The sequence below is a fragment of the Teleopsis dalmanni genome, chromosome 1, assembly GCF_002237135.1.
Source record: "Teleopsis dalmanni isolate 2A chromosome 1, ASM223713v2, whole genome shotgun sequence".
In the NCBI taxonomy this organism is placed as follows: domain Eukaryota; kingdom Metazoa; phylum Arthropoda; class Insecta; order Diptera; family Diopsidae; genus Teleopsis; species Teleopsis dalmanni.
In genome coordinates, this window is record NC_051846.1 from 194,353,132 (window position 1) to 194,373,636 (window position 20,505).

General features: G+C 30.5%; 1 protein-coding gene across 1 annotated transcript in view; it reads right to left on the bottom strand.

Moving 5' to 3' along the window:
* Positions 1 to 20,505, bottom strand: part of LOC119671029 (low-density lipoprotein receptor-related protein 2) — a 151,577-nt gene that overhangs the window by 11,843 nt on the left and 119,229 nt on the right. The window contains exons 3-7 of the mRNA XM_038081514.1: positions 16,240 to 16,407; positions 16,038 to 16,169; positions 3,360 to 3,635; positions 2,412 to 2,666; positions 29 to 2,311 (exon numbers count right to left, since the gene is read on the bottom strand). Of these exons, the coding sequence (XP_037937442.1) occupies positions 29 to 2,311; positions 2,412 to 2,666; positions 3,360 to 3,635; positions 16,038 to 16,169; positions 16,240 to 16,407 (3,114 nt within the window). The remainder of the gene's footprint in view (positions 1 to 28; positions 2,312 to 2,411; positions 2,667 to 3,359; positions 3,636 to 16,037; positions 16,170 to 16,239; positions 16,408 to 20,505) is intronic.

Below are 20,505 nucleotides of genomic sequence, written 5' to 3' on the forward strand. Positions count from 1 at the left end.
AATAAAACTTTATATAATTTACACTTACTTGTACAATTCTGTTCTTCGTCACTATTATCCAAGCAATCATCATCACCATCACATACCCATGATTTAGGTATACACCGTTGATTTTTGCAAGTGAAGTCCCAGGAGTGTGGACATGGTTCAACTGGAGGTTCTGTGCTAGGATCTAATATGCAAGATGTTTGATCATCAGCCAAGCGTTCGCCATAAGGACAGGAACATTTGGACTGTAATTGGCCTGAGCTGTCATTTCGAGGCAATGCAAAACATATTTTCTCACAGCCACCGTTATTTACATGACAAGGTTGGGTTTCTGCGATGACTTGCACATCGCGACTGAAAACCTTAACACCATATAAGCGATTCGTTTGTGGTTCACGTACCATCATTTCTTCTTGCTCTCCGGTCAGTTTGTGTAGACGTATGATAGCATCCAGTCTCCAATCTGTTATGTACATCCACTCATTATGTATGACAATAGAGAATGGGTGACGTACTAAACGAGAGTTTACTGTCTTTATATCAGTACCATCTAGATTAGAATGTTGAACGTGGTCCAGTAAAGCATCACACCAATAAACGCGATCTTCTTTGAAGTCAATCGACAAACCATTTGGCCAACCAAGGGTAACATTTTTAAAAGCTAATAAGTTAGTGCCATCAGTGTTGGCACGAGTTATATTAGCTGGGCGATCCCATTCGGAGAAAAATATATAACCACGATTAGGGTGTACTACTATGGCACGTGGACGTTTCAAATTTTTGAGCAATGTGCGACGGTAAGTAACATTACGAGTGGACATCACATTTAAAGTGCCTTTACGAGAATCAATATAGTAGAGATTTTTAGAACCCCAATCCACAGCGAGACCCTCAACACCTTCATTTTGAGAGGCTAAAACTATTTCACGGCCTGTTCCATTACGATGTACACGATATATAACATCTTGCAAGACATCAGAGTAATAAATAAATTCATCTCTCGCATCAAAGTCCAAGCCAACGAAGCGTGCACGTCTAGAGACCACTGGTAATATAGCATCGCTAAACCCTTCAATGACAGGATCAAGCACCTTGCCTTTAATAAAACGTTGTTGCGAGTACATAAGGAATTCGCGTACAATTTTGCAATTCTTCAGATCAGTCTGCAGCTGATAACCAGTATGACAAGCACAACGATAACCTAAACCGGCGGGCGCACCTTTGACAGCAGTCACAATACACATATGATTGCAGCCACCGTTATTATTACCACAAGGATTAGACACCTTGGGTTGACTAAGTGCGTGTACGGTCACAATACCTTTGGGGTCACGAATATCTTTGGCTTTGTAAGTAACTTGTATGGAAGTCGTTCCAGCAAATTTGTCAACCGACATTATACCCTGCTTAGTGGCATCCGTCCAGTAAATACGGTTTTCGAAATGTGCTAAACGTGAAGGACTCGGAACCTGTTGGCCACGTAAGATCATCACACGATAATTACCCTCATAATCCACTGATTCAATGTAGTCAAGGAGTGAATCACACCAGAAAACTCTTTTCGCAATTATGTCAACAGTCACACCAGATGCTTTGTAAGCAGCTTCTGATACAATAGAGCGTGCATGTGTACCATCCATATGCGCACGCAGAACTTGACCACCGTCAGCAACAAACATTAAACCAGAAGTGGGATCTAATGCCAAGTCAGCTGGACTAGTTAAGTTGGAACCTAAAACTACTGCATGCCAATGCCCGCTCAATTCAAAAACATCAATTTTTTGTCCAATTAAATCTGCTACATAAATTTTATCACCCACCCAATCAACTGAGAGTGCAACTGGCGCCCATGTACCAGGCAATGTCAAGTCAAGAGGAGAAATAGCACCGTTATAGACGTCAAGAGGCAAAGATTGCACCTTTCTTGTTTTCACATCCGACCAATAAAGTGTATTACGTTGATAATGATATGCTACACCAGAAGCGGCTGTGGCATTCGCTAAAACGCGTGGATCTCCACCATGTGAGGACATACGCACCACAGCACGATCATGTGCAAAGATCAGTTGCAAATTATTAGCATCAGGTGCTATACACTTCGAATTATTTATTAGACTATAACCTTGGGCGCATTGACAAGTGTAAGAGCCTTCGGTATTGGTACACAGTTGATCACAATGACCCCATTCGGTACATTCGTCCAGATCTACACAAGTACGATTATCTGTATGCAATCTTTGGCCAGCTGGACAGTAACATATGCCACCTGTTAGTGAAGGTGCACATTTATGCTCACAATCAAGTACGGGACATATTGAAGTGGCTGGAATTGAAAACAAAAATGATGAATGTAGCGCAATTCGATAAAAAGAGAATTAATGGCATAACAACTGCAATAATGGTATTGTCATCATAACACTTACAACAAGCAGTTTCCTCATCACTGCCATCTTGACAGTCACGGTTTCCATCGCAGAGCTTAGATTTTAATATGCACTTGGGTGAACCGTCCGAGCCGCCACGGGGACAAAGGAACTTATTATCAGGACATGCAATTGCCGAGCAGTTAGCTTCATCACTTTCGTCCGCACAATCATGATAGCCATCACAATGAAAGTTGGATGGTATGCACAGAGCATTCGTGCAACGAAATTGTTCATGATGACAGGGTGGGAAATCTGTTGATACAATAACGATTATGATACACTTACGTTTACGGAAAAAATATTGAAATTGTGTACAAAATTGAGTCGTAACGTCCTAACGTGATACGATAAAAGTACAATATTTGTTTTGAGGATAATGGGAAAAAATCTAGTGCAACAATGTAGTGCAATAATGCGAGACTATGAAGGAGCAAAAATGAGTGTTTCATTGAAGTTAAAACTGTTAGTAATATACTTATACGAAGTGCCTTATTTTTGTATATAATGTGCATATATACATATATGCATATTAATTATATTTATTTTCTCTTCAAAAGCATAGGAGTATATGTTTTCTCTCTTTCCTTTAAGTGTGAACAATAAGTATTTTATTTAGATAAAAGTATCTTTTATCTTTGAATATTCTTCTTTAGAATTTTAATAATAATTATGAAAATGTTTTAGGAAATGAAACAATCAAGAAATATTATATATTTTCTATTCAAATTGTAGAGCAAATGACAGTGGGTTAAGAAAATATTGATCTTTCTCTATACAATTAACCATAAAAAATTTTAAACAAAAAAATGAACACAAATTGATGTATATTGAAAGCAACATTCATTTGCATCTGCAGAATGTATGGGTGGGTCCTAATTAGTCCTACTTCAGTCTGGCATCATTGTTTATTCTCTGAAAACTAAGTAGATTTTTAAATTTACTTACTGCAGGCTTGCTCATCAGATTTATCACCACAATCGTCTTTGTGATTGCATTTAAGTGAAGCATCAATACACTTCATTCCATTGGCACAACGAAACTGATCCAAGCGACATGGTATGCCCGTGCAACCATCCTCATCACGTCCATTACGGCAATCCAAATAACCGTCACAGCGTTTCTCAGCTGGTACGCAAGGACCATACAAACGGCTACCATCAGAAGGTGCCAAACCACCGGGTGCATTACAAAACACATCAGATGACTGACATTTTCTATATGCTGTGGACGTAGACGTGGACGTGCATTTATGTTTATATGTTGAATTTTACCAAAGTGCATAATAGATACGTATATTCATATATGTGAATTTGTGTGTAGGTTTATGCATTTATGTGACACAAAAGCGGAAGTAAGGAAAAAGTTGAAAAGTGGAACGATGCAAAGTGTGGCGTTGCAATATGTTTTCGACAAAAATCAATGGCCAAATGGAGTTGTTAATATGGAGTTGACAATACGAAGACACAATAAAGTGTAAAAATGTATATGTGTGTGTATATGTTGAATGGGCAATGCATGTCAGCATATGTATAAAAAATGTAAATCCCACGTTAACATCAAATAACAGCGGCGGCAGCGACAGCAGCGTCATCAGCAGGCATAAAATTGATGGCACATGAAAGAAAAAAAAAGGTAAAAAATTGCACAAAGTTAATAAAAGGAATACATTTAATAGAAATTTGCTTAAAATACTATTTGAGTTTAAAGTTTAATAAAAAATATAAATAAATTTAAATACAAACTTAAACAATCAGGCCAAAAAGCAGAATAAATTAATTAGATAATATATATTCTATATAGAGTTTTATTCTTATTTAGTAATTTTTAAAAGTTACTTATACGTTGTGTGGTACAAACTCATTCTGAAACAATTAAGTTGAACATTTATGAGAAATGAAAGAAATATAAAGAATTTTTAAAATTTAGTATATATGTTCTCTACGAACATATGGCAATTAGAGATTAATACAGTTCTATGCCATTAGTGGAGTGGAACACCGCGATTATAGTATATCATTTATGCCAGCAACTCATTCTACCGAACAGAGTACATTCAGCCTTTCGAATGATTGTCAGGCTGTTTTTCGTTGAGGAGATACTAATATCAAATAGGGAGAAGAGCTACTGTTAGCTTAGTATTAGCTTACTGGTTTTTCATTTATAGCTGACTTGCCTATCAGCCCTCGCATACATTTTTTTGTTTTTGTTGATACTAGATTTATTTACTAATCGAAGTATTTATTATTGTAGCTTCGAGATAATTGATGTCAGTGAGTAAAAAGAAAAGTAAAAAATTCAGAAGAATAGTAAGTTATAATAGTCCTTTAAAGACTATTATGCTATCGCAGAGGAAACAATGCTATAAATCTATATTAGATTTGCATATATGTATATTTTCATTTACATAATTAGTGGGTTTTTGTATGATATGTTCCCTTATGAAGTTCTTAGTAGACATCTATTCCTCTTGTCTTGAGTTTTTTGTTGCAGCAACTAAAAGCTTTTCTTGTTCTTTTTGAAGTATATGCATGACTCTCTGGTACTTTTTGTTTATACACTTTTTTTGATTGATCTTTGTCATATACGTATACGTAGGTATATTATTGCAATTTAGGTAATAGCTTCCCTTTAGTCATTAAGTTGCTTTCTCTCTATTGAATTGAAAATAATATTCAATTTCATCCATTTTCATATTTAATTAACAAGAAGTTAATATTTTACGTCATACTTAGTTTAGCATTTAAACTTCATCTTACTCACAATTAGACCAATTCAATATTAACTGTCTACTGGTTATGTCCATACTGCATAATATGAGTACATATTTATCTTAGCCCCGCCTATTAGAATCTTCTTTCAATTGTGTTGACAACTTAAGTGTTGTATGCAGTTTGTACGTATATCAACGGCGTTTATAATGCCATGCCCAACGTTTTAGTAGACATAAATCAAGCTGAAAATATACTTAAGCAAGGATGTACAATAGCAAGTAAAATGCTTACAAAAGAGACGATGGAAAAAGAAAGTAAGAAAAACTATAAATAAAAGCATAAATAAATCTAAGCCCGGTACTTTGCTGACCCATCAAATACATTTCTATGCCATTCATGGTTAACTTCCCCTTCCAAGTACTGAACGCAGTAGTGTTTGCTTGCCACTTTACTCGATAGCAAGGAAAGTGAATGAAAAATAAACAAGAAGTCATTTTTATTCTTTAGTATTTTATTTTTCTTTTTTTTACAACTGCATTTGCTTTTTAAATTTTTAATGTTGCCACAGATTTTTATTTTGCGCAAATAGTTGGCCTAATTCCGCACAGCAAAACGAGGTAGAAATAAATGCGTTTCATGGGAAAAACAATTACAAAATATTTTTCTTATTTCTGAAGAAATCCAAAGGATATGAGAAGAAACTGTAAGATTTCAGTCTCATTAATCATTTGTGCAAAATTATTTAATATAATTTCCGTACCGTATTTTAGTGCTCTTAATATGACCATTTCCGGTTGCGTGTAGCCAAATTCTTAGGCACTCAATTTAATCACTACTGCGAAGAACCACTACAGACGAATAGCAGCTTGCGAAGAGGAAGTTGCACATTTTCCCGCAGGATATGAAAATTAATCAAATTTACATTATGTCAACACTATAGATAGGATAGACAGACACTGGCAGCAGTGGCAGCAGTGGTAGCAGCATGGATAAATGGTCAAAGGCCACATGTATGAAAGCTAACAAGGATATGAACGTAACCATTTCTCGAGCAGGAAATAGCTAACACTTTGTGGGTAAACCTAAGTTGTGCGAAAAGTGGTACGAGCCAGAAGGATTGTGGGGTTATTGAATGTGATGGAAAGAGCATTTAATACGTGTTGTTAACGTATTTCATGTTTAACGTGTTTTGCTACCAGCGAAAGCAATAAATTATGTATTTGATTGCATCCTTTTTTTGTGTTGGTAGCATTATTATTGTTGTTGTTGTTGTTATTTACTTAACACATTAAAGGATTATTTTCGAGTTAAAGTAATCTGCAATTTGTTAGAGAGTAAATTGTAGGTAATTTATATGCAAGGCTCTTAAATTGTAAATATTTTAATACCATAAAATAAAACGGAATTAAATACATAAAATTAAATATTTATTAGGTGAAAATATATAAAAACGTAAAAAACGTAATTTAATTAATTTGAGTACTAGTTTTATTGCTAAAAGGATTATTAAAATATTATATTGAAAATTCACAAAATAAATTTTTATTTTTTTATAAATAAATAGCATAAATAAATTTTTGATTATTTATTTAAACGAAAAATACAGACCTTAATAATACCAGCATTACTAATACCAATATTAGATGAAAAAGCGAGATAATGTGATCTACAATTCACTATTAATTTCAAATAAATTACTAATACATATATTTTCACTAAATTAATAATCACTAAATTATTAATTATTAAATGAGATACTTTTTATATTTGTATTTAAATATTTTTTATTTATTTATTTGCTATAGTTTTTTGTTATTCATGAGAGATACAGTTGCAGGTATTAAAAATACTTACAACATTCTTATGCTTTTTGTGTACTTAGTGTTGAAAAAATAGTTAGTGAACTAAAAGTTGTCAGGGTAAATGTAAAAAATCAGGTTAAACAAGAATCTATACATTATACATTGTTATATTATATATTTCTCAGAAGAGAAATTCTTGACCAAAAAATGTTAATCTCTTGATTAAAAAGGAATACTCCACGAAATAACCTTTTTACTTTTATTAGGCAGATAGTATTTATTTTGTTCAATTATTATCTAGAGCTTTTGATATCATAACTCTCAAAAGAAGTGAATAGAATAATATAAGCGTCTATAACGCCACGTTCATACCCTGACATACAAAATAGTCGCTCTAATAGAAAATTTTCATACAGGTACTTAGGCAGAAGGGCACTTCATGATATAGTTATCTATAATTAATTAATTATATTTAATAATGAATAATAACATTAATAATAAATCAACATAAAAATTTAATAATTTGATTAAATATATTTAAATAATTAAATATATTTAATTAATAATATAAAAATTATTAATAATACAAAATAATACAAAATATCTGAGGAGATACAAAGTTCGATATCAATATATAGTGCTTATATATACGGTTTCTATGTATTTAATATATTATATATATATATATATATAATATTACTATATTATAATATTATATATGTTAATATATATATATTATTATAATATTTATTATATATATATATATATATTATTATATATATATATATTATATATATATATTTATTATATATATATTAATATTAATAATCAATATATATATATATATATAAATCAATATATATGTTTGAAGAGAAAAAACCTCTCCAATCATGCTATTAAATACAAATTGGTCAAAAGAATTGGTCAGATGCCTTCGTTGTTTAGTAAAAAGAAAGCATATAGAATATATATGCTATATATATATAAAGAATATATATCCTATTCTTGCGAATAGAATCTCGTAGCCAACCACAGCCATTTCTCAGAATGCACCAGTACTTAGAAACATCCATAATTAACTGTTTGTAAACTTATAAGCCCATTCAAATACCTTACATAACTTAAAAATTAGTTGGATTATCAATAATGCTAGCAGGTTTTTCTGTTAAAATAAATCAAAATTGAGGTTAATTAGCAGCTTAGGGTTAACTTCTATTTTGGACTGAGATTAGCAAATTATGAGAAATGCAAAGCGAAGCATTCATACTTAAGAAGATCCATTCGAATCACGTTCCATTGTCAGGAACCGGCTTATCTCTATCTTTATTCTTATAATATTTTCATATGGTTTAAACTAAATAAAGTTTGGATTCTTAAACTAAAGGGAACTCATACGTTTATCTTAATCTTAATTTTCTCTATTTATCTTATGAGATTTTCTTTAAGAATAATACGGCAGATCTAGTAGTCGGCTTGCACTGTTTATCCATTCTAATAGTGTCAAGTTATACCACAGATTATAGATAACGGTTGAAACTGATATGTATGATATGACATTTATAAATAATATAAATAAAATATATAATATATACTTAAGACTTTAAAATTTATTCAAAAAAAAAAGCATTGAAATTCTTCTTCAATGTTTGCAACTTAAGCAAAGGATGTGATTTCTTAACGTGTTTCCTTTACTGCAGCTTAAACCGTGCCACCTTCATTTCGGAGCGTTCTCGTAATTAAAAAAAAATGTGAAAAACTGCAATTTTATAAAGCAAAAAAGTAACAAAAGGACGAAAATATCTTTCAGGAATTTGTTGTTGTAGTAGTGCAGGCGTAAAAAAGTAAACAAGGCAACAGTTGCTGCGTGTAGAAAATGTTAAGAAATCTGCTACGAAAGAAAAATATTTGTCTGAAAAGCTGCTAGAAAATTCATGAGATTTTCCAACGTCTACGAGAATATATTTTTGTATGAGTTCCTTGAACATTTGTTGGTAATTTATGGCTGAGAAAAAGCTGAGAAGGAAAAAAGCTTAGAAACCTAAACTATTACGCATTATACGAGTATATAAAAACGCCTGCATTTGGAAGTTGAATTTTGTTTCGAGGTTTCAGTTTAATTAAGACGAACAAAGGCGCATTGTCATCAAATTTTGATTCAAGGTACGAGTAACTACAAACGAAGAGCAAATTAGATTTTTGTTTACATTATTGAAGGAGTTAATTAAAAAATAAATTTTTTAAAAGAAGTGCATGTTCACAAAGTAGCTAAGCTGTGGCAAAAATTGTTTGAGTTAACTTCCTTTGAAAATTAACTCAGTCCTTAAATTAAGTGAGTGTGCACTAAAGTCTTTAAATAAAAACATAGGATCTTAAGAAAAACTCTTTTAGAGTTCTTGTAAAGTTAAGAAGTTCACATGCCAAGTATGCCAAGGAATAAAAAATAATTAAATTATTATAAATTGAATTAAATTCTTGAAATTTGAAATGAAAATTAAAAATCGAAATTAATTATTCGAAGAAAACTTGTACATATACAAAATAGAAAAAGATTATGATGAAGTTTTCCATTAAAAATTTTTGTAATATATTTTTTCCGCTTTTTAGTGCTGTTAGCTAGTACTTTATTTACATATTTTTTCCTTCTGATTAATGCAAAGAGTATTATTTAATTTGAGCTAATACTATAATTTCTTTGAGCTAATACTATAAGTTTTCCATTAAAAATTTTTGTGATATATTTTTTCCGCTTTATAGTGCTGTTAGCTAGTACTTTATTTATATATTTTTTTCTTCTGATTAATGCAAGGAGTATTATTTAATTTGGGCTAATACTATAATTTCTTAATTTTTATGATAACAATTAATTGTAGTTAACTAACTGGTACTTTAACTCTTGTTTTGCTAAAGAATAATTGGCATTAGATTAGGTTAGGTTGGAGAGAGCGGCCTTGTGTTCAAAGCACACTTAAGCTCATATAATTATTCAGTTTGATACCATGGACTAGCGTTATTTACACGCAGAGCTAAAGGACCCCAAAAATGAAAGCAGTAGGCAGCGAACAAACAACGCTTAAAAGTACAACTGGCACATTTAAAGGAAAGTGAAGTAAGTTAATAAGTCTATAAACTTGGTCAAGTCCCTAAATTTAAAGTATGATAGCTTTGATAAGTCGGTAAGTAAAGGTACTCCAAAAGTCTTGGTTGTTGTAAGTGCCGTACCAATATCCGAGAAATCAAAGTCAGAAAACAGAATGACTGCCTTGGGAAGCTCCTTTACCCTGTAGTTATCCGAAATGTCCCGTGTCTATGTGAACGGGTCACTGACATGCCTAACTAACTCGGTAAGAGAAGTCTGGTATTATAATGTTTCATATTATTTTTAGAGAAATATATGAACAAAGCACGCTCATTTATTTTATTTATAGAATATTTTGTCAACAGATACTACAATCTATCAATCAAGATACTGTAATCTAGTCATGAAGTACAATTTAGCCTTTAAACGAGCTTTTTGTTTATACAATAGATACTGTCGTGTTTAACTTATAAATCTTACTCGATATAATGTGCCTTAAAATGTTAGAAAAAATTTTCTCTTAGAATTATTAGATTTATAAAGCCGATTGATACTGATCTATATCAGTAAAAAATTGAGAAAGAATGAGCAGTCAAAGAATAATACTGGATATTCACTTGCAAATATCTTCAATAAAGTCTTACTGATAACTTCTACAAGAAGTCATCTGTTGTATATGAGAGTTCGTGGATCATTGATGACATTTAACTACCATCGATTTGAATATCATATTCATATTCGATAATTGTGGGTTAAAAGATACTTGGCTTTGTTAATTAAAACACTTCGTAAGGATAAGGTTAGTAATAAATCAATCAGATACTAAGACTCCTAAAATCAAATTTTAGCTTGTCATTAGAAGTTACATAAATAATAAAAATAAAAAAACGAAGTATAGTAACGCGAAGTTATAACGAATATATGAAAATTTTAAACCGCATGCCATGAAAATTAATAGATATGTCAACTTATTTTCTTTTCATTCATTTACTATAAATAAAATTTTATGAACTTTACAAACAACGAGGCACAAACATGTTGGTACAATTTAATTCCTAAGCCAGCATTAAAAGTTTTCCTACAGATCCTTTTGCCTCCTTATATGACATTTGCAAAACATAAGTTTACTAAGAAAACCGAAAGAGTTTTTTGTTTTACTTTATACAATTAAGTGCAACTGCATATGATTGCGTAGCAATGCGTAGGAAATTTAAATAAGTTTGATGTCATCCAACGAACTTAAAGTAAATAAAAAACTTTCTAGAAGTTTGTAGGAATTATGCATACTCGTAGTATAAAGTAGAAAAACAAACATACAAAAAATTTATAATAAAACCCAAAATTATAAGTAAAACTGCTTAAAGTTTTTTGTCATCATAACAGTTGGGAATTAAAAAACAACAACAACAAAATAAAATAAAATTACTATAATAGATCAAATAGAGGTGGTAAATACATAGTTAAGATAGATACTAGTATAAAGATAAATATGTTTTTGCTAATATATGCACTGGAAAATACTTTACATCTGTATGTACATATTAAAAAACTTCATTATACACCTGCATTCTGTGTGTTTTAGTAGTTTAATTTTACAAGTATAACATTAACTATAAGAAAATATTAAGTATATGATTTAAATATTTTAATATTTCATTAATATATCTAGAGAAAGAAACCTAAGCAAGCGAAAAACCTTTGGAGAAATTAAAATCCTGTCAAGAAATCGTGACAGTTGGAAAAAGTTTGTTATGGCCCTATGTTTCCCTGGGAACGTACTGGAATGATGTTGAAGATAATATATCTAGTCACATTCTCTGTGACTGTCTAGCTTTGATCTGGGTCAGGAAGAGGTAATTGAGTCGAGAATGAATTTCATTTTCTGACATTAGGAGGTTCTAATCGGCTGACATTTTGCCTTTTATTCGAAAGACGGAATGTCTTCTGTTCGGTTAGGGTCTGTAGCAGCACAAAAGATCAACTATGGTCGCGGAACTCCGCTCTGTCAGGAGCCGGGTCGCTTTTTATTTCTATACTATTCTATTTTATGTAATAAATATGCGAGTATATATACTTGAAGTTAATTTTTATAATTTTCTACATTTAGTAAAAGTAAGATTTGGGTAGATCTATTTATTGCGAAAAATATAAAACTGTCATTGTTTTTGTTGTAATTCATTCCACTTAAATAGCTTTACAAATATTCTATTCAAACAGTGAAACTCCAACAAAAATGAAGAGTGCTACTTCGTCATCATAGACAAGTGATTCTAGAACGTTGGCCTACCCAGTTGAGTAACCAAAATTGTCACCTAAAAATTTTCACGTTATTTATAGTATCGAAAAAAAGGAAACGAAGTTTTATTATTATGGGATCTTCTGAATAAAAGTTTAAACGTTGAGTCTATTATTATTAAAGCCAAGACACGTAGTGTCTTGAAATATCTATTTAACTAATGTTAAGATGGACTCTGATATGATTCCGATGTCCCCGTTACGACCATTCGGTAAGAGTTTCAGTAAAGACAGATAGCTACTTTGGGCAATATTTACGATATGTGAAAGTATCAGTCAAGACGTTTAACTCATTTGTTCAAAAATCCTTTCTTTTCGTTGAAGGAGCATTCCGTTTCCAACTGGGATAATAAAAACATTGTAGTGTGTAATTCTTAAGGTGTCTGTATGTATGTATATCCCTTCTGATTAGTTATTTTTGGTTAGTAATAAAAATAAATAAAACATGAACGAAGCCACAAATTTAATAAAAATTATTGTTATAAATCAGTCATCCAAAAGTTAATTTCATAGATGATTGCTTGCTTTTTTTTTACAACATATTATTGTACATTTTAGTAGTAAATATATTGTGTTTAATTATATTACTTAATGTAGAACTTGGAAAATAAATTCTTGTAAAATCTCAAAAGAATTACCTTAATTCAGTCTAAATCAATTTAATAAATTTGATATCAATTGAGAAAATGATTATTATATGATTTGACTCAAAGCTAAGGTATGGACTATGGACTTATCTTAAACAGTTAAGGAGATTTCATTCGTTATTAAATTATTTGATTCAATGGCAAAGTATATGGCATTATCTTAAACAGTTAACTTACGCTTAAAACTATTGCATACCATATTTATAATTATTTGTTTATCAATAAGTTTTTTGCCGGGTTTACGTCGTTTATTTAACACATAAAAATAGTTGCTCAATAGTTAAATAATTGGTTAGGTTAGAGACCGTCCGAAGATGCACGTAGACCATGAGGTCCATTGTGATACCCTTAAGAATTTAACACCTGTCACTATAACTATTCAGTACTGGCCACAAAGCCCTTGACACGAGCTAGGGGAATAGAATTTACCTTAATGAATTGAAAATGTCGGACCCTAAATAGGAGAGTTTATGCCTTGCGATAGCAGGATACTGTAACAGAAGGTGTATTAGTAATTCCTATTCGTCATCCACCATGTAATTTTTACAGTGCATATTGATATTGAACCTCACGGTATGTCCTCCTAACGGGCAGTGTACCGTAATAATTCATACTTCTTCTTCATTCCATTACATTCCCAGGGGAACATTAAGACATAATTACTTCCTATTAACTTAGATATATTTGCCCGGGATAGGTTGATTAGTTTCCTTGATAGTTAAATAATACATTTTAAAAAAAATTTATTGTTTTTTAAAAGATTTTATTTAAACCTATATATCGACTATATTCTATAGTCATTATTAGGGTACTATATAACGTGTATATAGTTAACATTATATTTATAGTTATATTTATATTTTATTATAATTAATTATATATTATAACATTTTTAAATAATATTTATAATACAGAAATTTCGGTATACTTCGTATTAATATCAAAATTATTATAAATATTTTTTAGATTTAAAGTTTTATATAATGTATGTATGTATGTTGATCCTTTTTTCGAGTCAGCGCAACTAGGCACTTTTACTCTTTGATAGCTGGGGGTACTACAGGGTCCCATCCATCTCATTGACTATTTCATGTATACCCTATAAGCTTCATGATTATTCAGTGATTGATCTAAGATTTGCGTACCTCCCCGTGCGGAGAGTGATTACTCTAAGATTAGATAGTACTAAGTATAATAATATGTAATAATAATAAGATAACTACAATGTATCGAAATTTATCTTTTAAGTTGCTAGTGGCATTTGCATATTGAACAAATAAACTTTAATGCATTGTTATAATAATAATGTTTTTAAGACAAATATATTTTTGTTATTCTTTTTTAGCTTATAGTATATGTACTACATTTCTATTTTTTTTGACTTCACAGCAATAACTTTTAAGATGAATCTCAATGTCAGGTCTAGTGAACATTTATATTATATACATTTTGAAAGCGAAGATGTTACCGCACTTACCTTGTAAACAAATTTAACAAATTCCAACTAATTTACTAGGATTTTCACAAAAATGTACGCCCATTAAATTACAGTGTTTGTGACTTGCCACTTTAGCAAATAACTTGCCACAAAATTCTCACACATTTTTATGCTACTTGAGCCACCAGAGCAAGGATAGAACACGACCGCGTATAGCACTGGAGAGATATCCTGTTGCTATATAAAAATGCGCAGAGAAACAAAAAGCGTGTGTGTTTGTCGGCTAAAAAGTTATGCGTGTTATTTTAAGGATTTAAATTTAAATAGTTAAACTTTAACACGACTCACTCTTCCCGGTTATGTCAGATATTCAGTTTTTGAAGGAAAAAATTAACGTAACTTAAGTTTGTTTTAATAAGTTGTTTATGCTACGCTAAGAAAAGTTGGAGACAAAAGGTTGAAATGCAATTTTAATAAGTTTCGCTTTTAACGAATTCTGTAGTGGTTTTAATAGTCGCAAAGTGTCTGTCTAATTACATTTCCAGAGAATTTATTTTGTCTACGTGACATGCTCGAAACACTGCGGAATACAGTGTTGACATTTCATTGACATTGTAGCCAAATTGCAATGCCAACTATGAAATTTGTGGGGCTATGAAACGTGAAGTTTACTTTATTGCTTGTTGATATTGCTTTCAATTTTGGTTATACATTTAGTACTCGTCTCTAGTGAAGTGGGTGTGATAATTGCTGCTGTAGACAGATATGTGACATTAGAGCAACATTTTTACTAACATTTGGAGGAAAACACTGAAAAATGTGGACATAATCAAGTGTTTCAACTTTAGCATATAAATAAGACATATAATATATAAGAGAAATATTATTAAAGTCTTAAATAAGAAACTTAAAGAAGTCTATGTCGCAGTCTTTTATATCGGTTGCAGTGTGGCAACCATAAGAAATTTTGAAACACTCTTAATATTTGATTATTTGTTATAATCACTTTTAAATTCTTTTTTGTCAAATTAAATATCAAATTTATGCATACTAACGAGTCATAAATTTGCAATCAATTTTCCTTACTGCTAGAGATGAAGGCATATTGTAAATATATAACAGGCAAGATAAAAGTCCTCGTAGTTGAAAGATAATTTTGCATAACTCAACATAATTTACTACCATGTCTGTCTGTTCACTAGTCTCTTTTGTCATTTTTTTTTCTTTAAAGTTTACTCAAAAGGAGCGATATTTCCCTTTGGCATATTTTATACTATAGTTTTCTATAGTACCATATTTCGTTATAACGACAGGACTACTCGATTCCTCGTTTCAATAAATTATTTGCTCAATTTCTCTTGCATGTTTATTTTCATATCAAATGTTTAACCAGTATCAAAAAGGAAGTAAATATTGTCAAAAAGAAAAACCATTGCTAAATTTTGCAGGACACATTAATATATATATATAAATAAAAATATACAAAAAAATAAAAACTAATTTTATATTATTTGGCATGCAATATTGCAATATTTATAAAAATAACAAATTGGCGTAAAAAAAATTGTACTTGAAAAGCAAATCAGAAGGAGTATAAATAATAATGCTAAGAAAAATGAAGAAAAAATAATGAAATAAAGCAAGAAAAACTTACTGCACTGCGCTTCATCGGATTTATCCTCGCAATCGTCTGTCATATCACAGCGATAATGTGGTGGTATACAATATGTTTTATTGAAGATATATTGGCCGCAACTGATTTGTCCGGCTTCGCATTCAGGCGGTGCTGAAAACACAAATTGGTTATTTACTGCAATTTGGCTTACAGTCTTTATTTTGAACAAATTTGTACTTACGACATGACTGTTGTTCGTCTTCGCCACCATCACAATCTTTCTGATAGTTACACACCCACAATGAAGTGATGCATTTACCATCTTTGCAGCGAAACATTCCCGTAGGACATGGCACACTTGAGTCTGGAAGTAGACGACTGCTACTGCTCTCGCCAAAACGACTGCCATCTGTAAATAGAAGCAAAATAAAATTTAATTAAATAATTTATTTACTCAATGATAATATATATATATTAATTGATATACACATATACAAATAATATATATGTATCATTAGTAATTGATCTACACATATAGTGCATTTGTGCATTGAAACTTAATTAGTAACTTATCGCTTTACATGTCGTTTTCTTCATATTAATCCGATTTTGGTCAATAGGTATTTCTGTGATTTTGGAAAATTTCAATTATGTACTTGTGTATCTTAAGTGACGATTCTTGTCCAAAATATTTAACAAAAGCAAATCATGTAGTCCAACAGCTTCTTAAAAGCAAAGCATTGTAATTGCACTTACTTTGTATTGAACAGTGTTGCAAAATGCTGTAAACTGCATTAAGCACGTTGTATGTCACACAACACGTAATACACAATGCTGAAGTAGGATTTTATGCTTAAGGATATACAACAACAACAATTTGTACTTTTTTCAAGAAAAATTTAGATTTAAACTTAAAGAAACATTAGTCTAATATGCGTTAAATATATAAGAGTGCATTGAGTTATATTAGTAAACAAAGTTTAATCAAAGGTAAAAATTTTAAAAATTCACTTTGATTTACATTAAGTATTTTTAATCAAAATAATAATAAAATGGAAACTCTTTTAACTTAACGTTTAATACTTTAGAATGTTATACTTGGGAATAAGAATAAATGCCAATATTAAACTTAAGAGTTGATGTGTGCATACTGAAATGCTGATTACAAGAGTCGTAAGAAGCATCATAAGATAGATATTGCATGTTATGGTAATGAGTATTTTTTGAGTTGAATTATTTGTATGCAATATCATCAGCTACGACAAACTAACTTATCCTTCCCTATGCAACAGTTTCTACTATTCTTATAATGACATAAATACATATATCTAATCCCCTTTATGAAGTAACAATTATGTCCTTCATTTTATTCTGTGGTTTTATGCACCTAGCACCTTGGTTCCATTATATAAATATTGGCTTACATTGATAAGGACAAGCATATTAATTATCAATATAACTAATATTTGAAATTTAACATTGCAAAAAGATGGTAATATTCATTGTTGGTTTCTAATGAGATAGAGGATGAAGACCGATATGAAATTGTGTCGATTTAAGGAAATACTAAATTTGCAGAAAAATTAGTTTATGTCAACAAATACAAATCTTACCATTTCTACTAATGAAAATGCAAATCTTAAAGATTAAATTCCTGAATTCTTTTAATTAATCTTTGCGTCCATTATACTTTCAGATTTATTGCCAACATTTATAAAAACTTACAAGAATATTTTATTTCATTTATCAAGAATGATAACAAGTCCTGCTTAACGAAAACATCAATGAAAAGGAATGTAGTAATTTCATTGTCATTCCATGGAATTAGTGAAATTCTCAATATTATTAAAATTGTACTCATATTTCAATTCCATTTTTTAATAAGCATTAAAGCACTAAAGAATACTCTAAGGATGCGAATTGAAACCAAACGCGTTTCGCCCATACTTGTGCATTTGTTTCTACGCCGTATTGTACAACGTAATTAAATAAGTCGCTTCGTTAACTTGTAATATCCTGCATTTAAAGTTTATTTTATTTTCATATTAACCACAATATCCTGCATTTGTGTACCTTCTGTGCTTATGTATTTATCTTCCATATCTTTGTTATACACCCGTCGTATATATGTAATCTTATACTTATACTCAGTGCATTGTTTTTCCGAAATACCCTTGAGGATGTCAGTATTAATTCGCACTGTTGCTTTTCACATTTGCACAGCAGCAATGCAAGCAAAGCTAAGCTTTAAATTGTACAAAAAACTGCAACAATGGAATAAAATGGTTACCCCATTTCGAGCAGTTTAAGCAAATACGTATACGTCCAACAAAATGGGAACACCACAGCATTCGCTGTGTACAAGCAGAAAGCAGTGTTGTAGCAGTGCTGTAGCAGTGTTGTAAAAAGCACCAAAACAGAATGGAAGAAACCGTTTTATACACTTTGCCATGCTGCAGCACAGCACAGCTTCCGCACTTTCCTTTGTCCTTACCATTAAATTGGTAGCACTGCTTTGTGCACTTTTAACACATGCACAGTACGAGTATGTAAAGTAACAGTGAAACGGATAACAACAACAACAAGGAAAGCAAATCCAAACTAAAAAAAACATAGAAAACAAAAGTGAAACAATGAAAATGGTTTAATGAATGCCATTTCTTTCACGGAACAATTATATAAAATTATTTCTTTTATATTTATATTTTTTTTGTGTATTTATTTATTTTATTTACATTTTTGTTTGTTTCTTTTTGCAATAATTTTCTCTTTCAAGAGTTTTTTCTTCTTTTGTGCATTCCAGTTTGGGTTGTGGAAAATATACATTTGTGCACGCGTACAAAAATGGCGTGCAAAGCGGATATGGACGCCATTATGGATTGAAATGGTGTGCGCTTACGCTAAGTACGTTTGGGATTTACACTTCATTTTCACTCTAATTAAGGAAATCTTTTATAACTGCTTTCAAGGTAAGCTTTTGAAAAATGTTCCAAATATGTTGCTCATCATATTGATTTATATATGAATGCCATAAGAAACTGATGGGAAATAAATGGGTGAAATGTAATATTGAAATATTTTTGAATAATGAATTAATAAAAAGTTTAATATTTGGAAAAATTAACATGAAATATACATTTTCATAATATGTAAGGAATAATAAAAACAAAAATTATTTCGGTTTAAACCCTCGTTATTTTATTAATTAATATGTTGTAAGCCATAAATTTTGTTTTGCATATTAAGTAGGTTATACCATAAAGCAATTTGAGCTTTACTGCATGATTTTTTTTCTCGTTATTTGATCATTAACATAATTAAAAAAAAATTAATTGAAATTTAAGATGCGAAAACTTGAGAAGAAAACAAATATAAATATAATAAATATTTACAAATTATTATCAATGATTTTCAAAAAGAAAAATATTTGTAAACTATATAAAATTATTTATATTGTTAATGTAATATTGTTAAAATTATTATATTGGAATAAAATATTTAAAATAAAAAGTAAACTTATTTGTAATAAAAATTTGGAATAATGTATAAAATCGAAGTGTCGAAGTGGAATGCAAGATTTTTACAGGGAATAATAATAATACCTAGTATATCTTGCTATGGCAGGTTTGCGAAAATTATTGCTATTTATTATCTAGTAACTAATCTACTATGCAGCATTTAATGTAAGTTAATTTTAGCAATTTAGTTATAAGGAAAAACTTATTTGTAGATTCTTTTTATGGTAAAGTATGAAAACCTGTTTATCAGTAAAATTTTGAATTAAATATAGCAACCCTCTATTTCATCGTCATGCTACTCCGTAGCAATAGCAAAGACGAGAAAAAAGGGTTATACTTGATCTACAACAACTAAATTTTAACTTATTTTATTAGCTTATTGTAACCTTTTTTAAATCTTTTTTAAAACATTTTTAAAATCTTTTTTAGAAATTAACCCTTTGATGTCTATTTCACCACTTTTCATTGCTTACAGATTTCTTTTAGGAACAATATTTAAAATATTCTGTATTTTTTAAATTATATTTAAATAAAATAAATTAAAAACCAATATATTTTCAACAAATCTATTTCTGCATTAAAAATTTAAAGAATTGTTAAAACATTAAATATTTAATAGATAAGGCGAAAGTGATATTTCAAAAACATTTACAACAATAGGTTTCATATTCATTATGATATTGAGACTGGTGGCAACCACTCCAGTCACTGCAATCCATTCCAACTACAACATATTTTGCTATAGCCAATTGTGTGTGAAATTACCGGCATTTTTTACGTCAATACAAATGGTTTTTCTTTGTGTTGCTTCAATGCAACATATTGCATTTTCAAGTTAACAAATATACCGGAGCAGCCAACTGGGAGCCGACTAGTAACCACATACAAGAGCATTACGTGCCACTTGGGGTGCATACAAATGAGTGCCATTGCATTGCTCCTCCTGTCTGTGGTTCTACTGCTGTGCGTTGTGTCTTTTTTACACTTTA